We start from the raw sequence: 11037 nt of genomic DNA on the forward strand, positions 1-11037 counted from the left end.
TTTATATCACATAACTTTTATTAATGCTCTTAGTTACATCCTTAAACAGTATCAGCCAAAAAACACCACAAACCCAAACATAATTGGGCAGGAATGAAATGAAATGAGGTCAAAAACAAACCAAACGGAAGGGAAGAAACCAGAAGAATTTGAAGCCAAGCACTCCAAATAAATATATCACATATCTAACCATATTATACCATTAATCTGCTACTCTTTCAGAAAGATTCTTCTTGAAATATATAGTTTAGAAATTGAGCAGAGGGCATCGTTGTAGCATTGTAGGCAAAGGAAAGCAGTGGCGATCGGGGTGTGGGAAAGGGAAGGAAAGAAGGGGAGAGGAGAGACTTTGTGCTTTCCTGTGCACACTCATTCAGAATTTGATTTCGAGAGGGGGATGGGAGGGGAACAGGGTGCCCGGCACATGCACACGGTTACAGTATTCAGGCAGCTGGAACAGAGCTGAGATGGAGGTCAGGAAGCCTCGATTCACAGCATGGGATCCCGGCAAAGGACAATCTCCAGCTCTGTGCGGTACAGTTTTCCCCCGTCTGACAGTGCCATGATGCTTTGCTTATAACCATTCAGGCTCTTAGAGTCCACCTCCTGAGGTTAAACACAGTCACAATTTGAGGGATTGCTTTCCTTTATCTGTCATTGTCCAATGCTAGAATCCTTCTTATCTCACCTTATTGTTCTTCTCATAGAGGTCCTTCAGGAGAGCATCCAGCTCCTGCTCGTCAATATAGCCATTTCCATCCTTGAAGGCAGAAAACAACACACATCATATAATTCTGTTTGTTACAGTTCATAAAACCTTCTGAATATTCTTCTGTGGAGCAAATAAGGAGGATACTGATTTCTCTTTTCTAGGCTTTAAAGTCCTCTGGAGGCATATAATACACAATGAAATTTAACTGCCAGCTGTTGCAACCAAATCATTCAGTCCAATTTGTGAATGAATCATTCAGTGAATCATTTTGTGAACTGGATCAACTCATTCATTCATCTCACATAAACTCAAGATCTTGTGTTTTGCGTCCCATAGAAGAAAATAAGTCACATGGAGTTATTAGTTAATTAAAACAAAAAAAAACAATCTTCCTTACAATAAAATAAACTTTGAAATGAAATAAAATAATGAAAATTAATAAATAAATTCAATAAAATTAACAAAACTATAGGCTATATATTAAAACAACTATTTAAATACAAATGACAGAAACAACAATTTATGAAACTAACAAAAATGAAAATAAAATATAAAATAAGAACTAAAATAGCATCTCAATGACATAGTATCTGTCAAACCTCATTGTTTTGTAACAATAATTGTTAAATGTTTACTGACTGTTAAGTGACTGAAACCCTGTCAGAAATGTTTTTTTTTTTCAAAGGCCTGTCTGTTTGAATTGTTGTTTTATGACATATTAGTGCTCAGATGGCTTGGGAAATGTTTCGCTCTCTATTTTTCATAACAGCAGTAAGGCATTATGACTTCTGAAGAAACGAACACACAACAAAATTACAACTAAACTAATCATAACTCTGACATAAACTTACATGTTAACATTGCATACACATTGTGTTCATGTGGCCTACATTTCATAGCTGAATGTTGCAAGCCTCTAGTTTAGTTGAGTGGGTGCTGTTGTCTAATGGGCTCTATTTGCTCACAGATATTACGTTTAATTTAAGACTGTTTGATTATATAGAACAAGGTTTACGTAATCTTGCCTTCCTAAAGGGCATATGCCTGGTCTGTGTAAGTTAACTGGAGAAGGACTAATTATGAACTTGTGGTAGCTCCGCATTAAATAGCAATTTTCATCTTGCAGCAATTTTCACTGGGATTTCTGTAATTACTAGTGGTTGGTACTTAAACTGTTGTAAATGTGCTTCTGATTTTGCATTTTAAATCATTTTCCAAATGATGATACCACCAAGCTGGAAGATGTGGGCAGAAAAACAGATGCAGGTGCTTCTGCTCATTTACCTGCACAGGTGAACAGGGACGCTGTTTTGCATTCAGAAGGCGCACACGAAGGAGGGGAAGATCAGATTTCCAGCAACACTGCGGCAGTGCATGCAAATCTATACAACACCCTAAAGCCCTGCAAAAGATGTTACGCTGTTCTTGCTGAATTATACATTACCTTATCATAGTATGCAAAGATGACGTTGAACTGCTCAGCAGTCAGCTTGACGCCCTGTTGGGCAATTAAAACATTTCAGTGTCAAAAATATTTAACCTCAAGAAGCTTACGAGGGCTAAAAACTTGTGGTCTTACTTGAAACTTCAACAAGAAGTTCTCCTGAACCGGCAGAAGCCTTAAAATAAACAAAAACATGGTTGTGATTCATGTGTCTTACAAAGTGATTTGAAAAATATATTTCTTTTTTTAAATATTGTCAGAACATTTCTAACCTTGCCATTTCAGACAGACCCAGTTTCCCATCGCCATTCAGATCAAACATCTTGAGCTAGAAAGGGAGACAACGGCTCAGTTTAAATGTTTACACATTAAGAAATGCTGCATCAGATTAATATTTCCTATTGCTGCACATCATATCTTTACTTAATTTGTTCTTCACAATGGGTAGAGGACAACCAAGGCTCTCAATTGTCCAGCAGGCTTGCCTTGGAATAATTCAAGTTTGTCCCTGGCCTTAAGGAGTGGGCATATGTTAGCACAGCTGGAGTGCAGACACAACCCGTGGGGTCAGTGCAAGCATGGTGGCAAACAACTCAAGAATCTTAAGGTGAAAATGCTTTAAAGTTGTATATTTGTGTTAAAAATTAAATGACTGTTATTGTGTAAAAGCTTCTTGTCATTAAAAATAAATGACATTAATAAAGATAAGGCACGAGGAGGTTTAAGACACTGACTTACTATTGTTTGTGTGTATTCCTGCAATTTTTGGTCATCATAGTGTCTGTTTGCCTTTTTAAGCAGGTCAGAGAGGAAGCCCTGTAGGAAGTAAAAAATCACAAGAATATAATGATTTTATATACACTTAAACAATTTAAATTGAAATAATTGATTTAAAGTTATATATATATATATATATATATATATATTTACACACATATACATATATGTGTTTATTTATTCCATTAAACAAGAAAAAAAATTCTAATTTAATTTCTATAATTATCTTTTAAAAAACCCTCTGCTGTTTTGGTTTGTGAACCCACTTAAGCATTTAAGAAGAACATTATTTGTTAGTGACATCTGCTTTACTTTCTTTGAGGTCATCATCTCCTCAGTGAGCATTGCTTCATTTGCTTTGTTTACAAATGTAGTGATTTGTATACTCTCTTTGGATGCCAGCCACCAAATCCAGAGAGATTTGCATAGTTTCCATCTGCCTCATCACATTAGTGGCTTTCAAAACTCTTTTCAGGATTGTTGCGAAGGCCACAGCAGGGAAAGTAATAGAACATTTACCTTAAGTTCATTAGCCTCAATGAAGCCGCTGCGGTCTGTGTCATATTTCCGCCAGGCCTACAGATACAGACAAACACAAAGATATCGTAACTGTTTAATCAGTACAGCATACAACTATACATGCAATATCTCTCAGGTTGGACAAATGAGAAGAATAGGAGTGCGGAGGTGAGGAAATAATTGGCAAATTATTCTTTCATTAATTACACTGGCTTTTTCATTATACACCCTGTATTTTCTATTCAAAGCAGCTGTGCATTGTGAGAACAAGGAGCAAGAAATGCCATTTAATGAATGTTTTAATCTAGCAGCTGGCCTTGTTTCCATCACAGGCTCTTATCAAAGATAGATGCCTCCCTCTACAGGTCTACAGAGAATTACAGCAGCACATCTATAATACATGAGTCTGAAAATAGAAGTTTGTACTTACTCATTCTAGCCCTTTAAAAGGCTTGCCTACCACACTGGATGATTAAAAAGCTTCCCTTTCTCTTTAGCTCCACTCTCTCTTCAACTTGACATAATGCATCATTGAGGCAGTCAATTTCTGATGATCAGACTCTCCGAAATGTTGTATTTGGCTATGCATATTAGATTGTAATGAACGAGTGTAGGGAGGATATTTGTATGGCGCCCCAGGAGGAGTTTTGTGTTATAAATATACATCCAAATCACCACGGATCTATAAAATGAAAAAGTTGCATCATCACTTACAGCCATGAATTCAGTGCTGGATCCCACAAACTGTCTGAAGCACAGGAGGAAGTTCTCTTCTGTGGGCAAGATCTGAGCCAGCTGTTGGAAAGTGTACATAAGTGGATTAGACACACATACAGCTTTTTCTATCAATAAGTTACAGGTTTGATTAAAGTGATGAGTGGGTTTAGAGAGTTCCTCTTCTGGGATGCAGGGATAATTGGGGTCAATCTGATAACTTGTCAACAGCAGAGTCGGTGACGTGTTAAGTGATGTGCTCATCTACCTCAGACATCTCAATTCTCCCGTCTTTGTTCTTGTCGAATTTCTGCATGAACTCTGTCATCTTCTCTTTAAAGGCTACATTTGATGGGTCCTGTTTGAAGAAAGCACAACAAGATGAATCTTCTTCTCATTCTTTGCTTATTGGAAAAGCTTTATTCAGTTTGTGCTTCTCAGGTTAGGAAAAAGCTATCACTTTATAAGTGATGTACATTGTGCATTGCCTTGTGCCATATTCATTGCCACTAGTGTGGCAGATAATAGCATTACTAACTTTATGAGACCATTTGTGAGGCTCTCTCCTTTTTATTGCAGAACATACAGGGATGAAGATAAAATCTCCTTTCCTATCTTTCCTGTAAGCCATCTGCCTAGTCATCTGGGGTTTTTATATATTTGATTTGCACATGGTTCACTCTAAGAAAGTTAGGACCCAAAGTATTGTTTTAATATGAAGAAATTTTCCATATTGAATTGTGTGTATTGACAGTTGTTTTCCTCATATTTTGAATTATGCATTGCATTGCGTTGTGTATTAAAATGTAAATGTAACGGAAAATGTCTGGGTGGTACCTTTTCCAATTTTCGACTATTTTTTAATTACAGTGGTAGAATTAGTGATATTAGATCAATATTTGTTGAAAATAAGTTCTTCCAATTAGGCAGACCCGCCCCCAAATCACGCCATTGGTTGAGCCAGCACACAGCAGCTTTCCATCAATATCTTAAAGTGATAGTTCACCCAAAAATGTGAATTCTGTTATCATTTACTCACCTCATCCAAACCTGTGTGACTTTAGAAGATATTCTGAAGAATGTTTCAAAAGAAAAGTCAAAGGGATCCAAAACAAAATATCTTCTTTGGTGTTCCACAGAATAAAATGTTGTCAGTGAAATGAGGGGAAGTAAATGATGACAGAAGTTTCTTTTTTTTTTGGGTGAACTATCCCTTTAAGCTTCTTTGATGATGTACTTTGAGTTGCTAAGAGTAACAATCTCACAATATATCTTTCAGTTTGAGCACAATGAAGTTTACTCAATGCTTTGAGTATTCTGCAGTATAGTTTGGAAGATACAGTGCTTCCTAATGAGAAGTATTTCTGTTAAATCTGCTTGTCTGTATACTCACCACACCAGCCCCTCTCCGTGCAATCTCCAGCTGACTAAAGAAGTTTTCAAGCTCCTTACCCTCGATGTAGCCATTTCCTGCAATATAAGGAAGTATGGTTCAGTACTTACTGAGACGTCTTAATCCATAATAATGTTTGTAATTATATGACTAGATAACTACCATCTCTCAACTGAAATGCTAAGTAATGAGATTGCCTAGATGTATGCTTTGAAGCTGGTTAACTCTTGATTGGTTTGTTGGCTGGCACCCAAATCCAAGTAACACAGTTCTTAATTAAAAACTTTTGATGGCTAGTCTCCCAGTTAAGCTTTGAAGGCTCTCTCTTTTCCATTTTTCCTCTAATTGGAGGCCTTACAGTATGAGCCTTTTAAAGCCATTTATTTGAAAAGACGAAAAGGAGATTCTTCTTGATGCTACTGCTGAAATTTTAAATCGCCTCCACAAATAAATGTAATATTACCATCTGGGGGTAATTTCCCATGCCAGGAAGTTGGCCCTTCATGCAAAGGAATTATGCGTTTGAGTATGTGTGTTTGAAATGGGATTTTGTGTGTATGGCCTAATACATCACAACAGAGATTGTAACTTATGTGAAGTGAGAACTACAATGAGTTCATAAGTATTGTTCTATTATCTGTGTTTCTCCCAAAGGCATAATGTTTGAAATGTCTTAGTCTTAACTACTATGATTGTTGATTAATTTGCCTGTGGATTAGAGTGGCATTTGTAGACATCTGGACACACGACTCATGGTTAATCTCTATTCATAAATTATGCGAAATACCATCACTGCATGGCTGAGAAAATACTGTATGTAAGAAGACAGGCAGTCTTAAAAGTGTGTTTGCAATTGATCTGACTATTGAGTTGAGAGAATGAACACTACATGCATTGATTGTTGCCAGAGATCTATACAGAACAATTAATCTACTAATTTGTTGAGTGCAATACTTAATAATTATGGTTTACACAGGCATTAATCCTGCTGAGCATGCAGGAAATGACTATGTTGCCATCTGGTGTCGATATAATTGCTCTGACATTTCGAGAGATAATATGAACATTCATTCTTCCTACAATGAATTCAATTTTTCCATACGCTTTGAACTCCTGGTCTTTGGAAATGTCATTGTGTACAGATTGTTGATTCCAAGTTGCATGTAGGCAATATGGCCTATGCATTAGTTAGGCATGTAGCCTAACTTATGCATAGGCCATATTGCCTATAAGCCATTCATTGACCATTCATTTTTTGATTTCCACCATATTGAATTCTATGCCTGTTGGCTCTGCCTATGCTGTTATCATCATTATTCTACACATCTACATTGTTTGCAGGATGGTCAGCCATCTTGGAAATAGAACTGATGTATTGGAGAAGCCATTTTGGACTATGACACAACAAAATGTGTCACTCACTTAAGTTGCAGTAAGCAGTGATGAATGTATAAATCCAAACTTATCATAATACATTTTTTTAATTTTTATCAACCCACATGAATGAGTGGTAAAGCATCTTTAATGGAAAGTAATTCCAGATGCTTTTCAGATATCTTCTAGAAGATATTCTGTAGTGACATGGACTGAGATCTCAATAAACATAATTCAAGTCAATTTCTTAAAACCAATTTTGTGGCAGTTATTAATTGGTTACTTTTGAACTAAACATATCATAATTATTTCCTCATAAGCTTGACAGACGGCGCACCTTCGACTTTCTAATGGAATATTTATCAGTAGTTTTCGCTTTTTAAGATTCGTTTCAAGGAACTGATTTGATTCATCCCCAGCACAAACGTTAACTCTCTTAAACGAAAGTTTTTCGTGATATAGGGCTACTTGTGATAGAAGAAGCCTACTCAATAAACTCATAAATGATGACTGTGTTGTTTGTTTTATAAATGTAGCCTACAGACGTGTTTTTTAAAGGAACTTTGTGAACCAACACTACCCGTTTGTTTTGTCGTTTCCTCTGAGGTTATTTTATTTTTCTCTTTGTTGCAAGTTTATAGCTGAGATATTCTAGGTTAAATATGCCATAAATTAATCGAACTTCTTTTTTTTTTTCTTTTTTCTTCTGTATTCCACTAATGTGCATTCGGCGGGAAACGAACAGGAAAGAAACCGGAACCAAGTTGCTAATAACGATAACATCTGCCCTACGGATACGATTATGTTCATAATACATAAATAATTAGTCAATGAGATATTTTCAGCTTCAGATATTGCAGGATGTAAGACAACTACTAACTCTCCAGGAATAATATCCGATGAGCTTCCTGTAAGTGATCTTCAGGAGATGTCCTAGGTGATGAGGACCTTGACACACACCCATCTTCCCAACAGAGATGCAGTCAGTGACAGATCCCCAGGATGCGTAAAAACACATGGGAATAGATGGTGTGGGAGAAAGTGGACTTTCTCGAACCGCGCTCATGATGCACAAAAATGATGACGACGACGTGAGAAGTTCAATAAATTTTGAAATAGCCTCGGTTTGAAACATTTTTTATATTTTTCCGCGATAGTACTTGAGTAAAAGTAATTTCACCAATGGGACACTATGGAGCACCATCTGGAGTTACTGGACGCGTGATACAGTTATTCACTAATAACTGTATCTATCAAAGCATTTTAAGCCATATTGTACGCTAATTGCTTATAAGATAATAGCAATGGTGAGCAAAGTCTGCTCTTGATTTGTGCCAAGAAGGGTAGGCTACTAAGAAGCTGAATGAATAAATGACGTGATAGTATATGATTCATATATAGCCTAAAGGGACTTTAGTATTTCTATAGCCTATACTAGCCTTTACATTTTCAGGTATTTTTTTCATATCAGTTATCAGTTCCTCACAATATTATTTCTACAATCTAATGTATTATTACTGCTTTAGCGCTTGCAGTAGATCATAAATGCTAGATTGTCGTTTTTAACTTTCTTTGATCTATTTTGTTTTATTTCGCACGTAAAATCTATCAAATTCTTTAGTTACTTAGCCCCACAAGTGTTTTCTTTGAAAACTGTTAGCGTCAAACTTTTTTTTTCATGCTATTTTAATGATAACATTTCATTTATGACTTAATGAGTTCTTCCTCAGAATCCTAATCCGTGGAATAAACGGCGCATCTGTACTCACCGTCTGCATCAAAATGTTTCCAGATATCCAGGAATTGGGATGCGGTCAGCTCTGCCAAGTGAAGGTAGGGAGGCTGCTGTCCTTTGTTTGCCATGTTTTTCTATATCTGTCCTACTGTCCACAAGAAAATCCCGGGCGAACTTTTACTCAGTCAGAGTCAAATTCGCACTGTAAGTCCCCCAGTGCTTTGCAGGGGGTTTTAAATGCGCTGAGTGCTTGCAATCCTTTGGCGCTCATGCGGGTGGCGCAGTAGTTCCAGCATCACTGTTTCATGGCTCAGCACTCGCGCACGTGCTGGGAAAGCTGCTGGAGATGCTCAGCTCCACAGATGCTTCCACAGATACATGTGATGGACCAGAATCACTGTATGTAAGCTATTCAACGTTCTGCAATGCATATTGTGACTGATAGCCTACATATTATATGGAATGAGGAGCCAGGAACATCCCAATAATATTTTTTTTAAAAAGCCCCTCTTTTTTCTTTTTATTATTATTATATTTTTGTACGTGTGTAAAGGAAAATTGTTTCAGTGCAACTTTTATTTTTATGCATCCAATGCATTTTCCGTTTGAACTAACGCACAAAGCTGTCACTGGGGCAGTACCCTTTAAAGTCACGGTGAAATCACAATGGACCATTCTTTTTATATGGAATTATTATTATTATTATTTTTGAATTCACGTGTGCCCCCATCCCCACATCCCTTGTCTTCTTATATGACATGTGAACACATTTTCTTGACAGAACGTTCCACCAATCAGAGTTGCAGCAAGCAATGCGTGCCAAAATAGATCTTTAGCTCCACCCATTCCCTTAAAGAACTGCAATCAAATAGTCTCCCTATGCTCTCAAAAATATTTGTGTGTGTGTGTGTGCATATTTTGCAGTGAACATAAAATATATTATTTCTATAGATACAAACAACAACATTAAATGAATAGTTTTCGATTTCTCCATCATTTTAATTTGATTAATGTAATTCGAAATGCTTCACGGGACTGTATTTTTTCTTTCCCTTGCGAAAGCAGTCTTGTACCTTTGTCTTTTTTTCATTTATTTCTTGCTTCAAATAAATGTTTGTAATGTTGTGATTCTCCTCGTTGCTGCTTTGCTTGGTTCATATTCCCTTTATATTCATTGAGTGTTGTTGCAGCTTCATTGTAGTTTTCCATTGTGTTCTATGTTGATTTAGGCTAAATGATGCCAAAGTCATGTAGTGTCTCCTTTCCTTATTATATCTCTTGGTATTAATATTAAAGTCTCTTGGTATTTTGAATATTTTCCTTCACTTGCAGAAATCAAGCTTTGTGTGTCACCAAGCTGACTGAAGACTGAAAGCCGGTCTGAAGCTGCGTATATGAGAGAAGCAGAATGACAGAGACTTCCTCTTCTTCTTCATTCTGTAATTCCTCCACTCCAGCTCACTGCTGATTTATGAGAGAAACCCCTCTACGAGCAAACCTGAAGTCAGAGAAAAAGCCAACTCCCATAATCTGATCAGTAGAGTGATAAAAACTGTAAAACACTCTAACACGGTTTTAACCAGTTATTCTAAATATATGCTGCTTGGCAGTATAATATGAGCTAGTACAGAGCAGTTGTAGGGCAGGCTATGTGTTAATGGAAATGCAGTTACATCATTTCTGCACCATTGAACATTCAAATATGTCAGAAGAAATATTATTTTTCTTCATCAACATATTCAAATCTCTCACACTGTTTGTGAATATAGTTTTTGTCCTCTTAGAGGTGCTTGCAATCACAGAGAGTGATAAAAGACATCTGTCCCTGTGGAGCCCGCAGCATCATAGGCTAATTATCCCACCGCAGTCATGCATGCATACTGCTGCCTGCTCCATAGGAACCGGGAACGGAGCATTGGGAAAAGTAATGCTCACTTACCGCAGGGATCCCAAGAACTCAGCAATAATTACTGCGCCCTTGCTGCCAAATATGTGTAAGCACCCAGCCCATGCGACACGCCAACAGCTTTAATGCCAATTACAATTGTTTGACGGAAATGGCTCAACTAGGGCTAGATTAATTAAAAATCCACACACATAATCACATTTCGCACGTCCCGTAGAGAGCAAGTGGCTTATGAGGACTGTCTTCGCGGTCAGGGCATCGGAACACTGATCTTGATTATTTGAATAAACAGACGCTTAAGTTAATTCCGTATTGAGTCAGGTCAAAGGTGATGACTGACATGTTTGACTGAGAGTTTCCTGACCTTGTCCAACAAAACTAGTAGACTTAGTAAGAGCTTTAGAGTGCAAATCTGGATCAACAAACAGCTGGTGTTTGCAACTTGCATTTATTGACTATAGAA

General features: G+C 37.1%; 1 protein-coding gene across 1 annotated transcript; it reads right to left on the reverse strand.

The window, feature by feature from the left end:
- On the reverse strand, positions 1 to 9281 carry calb2a (calbindin 2a). The gene is made up of 11 exons (XM_058751530.1): positions 8703 to 9281; positions 5560 to 5636; positions 4435 to 4524; positions 4167 to 4247; positions 3453 to 3509; positions 2895 to 2972; positions 2429 to 2484; positions 2292 to 2331; positions 2157 to 2210; positions 689 to 760; positions 1 to 606 (listed from the first exon to the last, which is right to left on the reverse strand). The coding sequence occupies exons 1-11, from the start codon at positions 8794 to 8796 to the stop codon at positions 490 to 492; spliced, it is 816 nt and encodes a 271-aa protein (XP_058607513.1). The 5' UTR covers positions 8797 to 9281; the 3' UTR covers positions 1 to 489.
- Positions 9282 to 11037: the final 1756 nt, after the last annotated feature.

The sequence above is a fragment of the Onychostoma macrolepis genome, chromosome 18 (genome assembly GCF_012432095.1).
Source record: "Onychostoma macrolepis isolate SWU-2019 chromosome 18, ASM1243209v1, whole genome shotgun sequence".
NCBI lineage: Eukaryota > Metazoa > Chordata > Actinopteri > Cypriniformes > Cyprinidae > Onychostoma > Onychostoma macrolepis.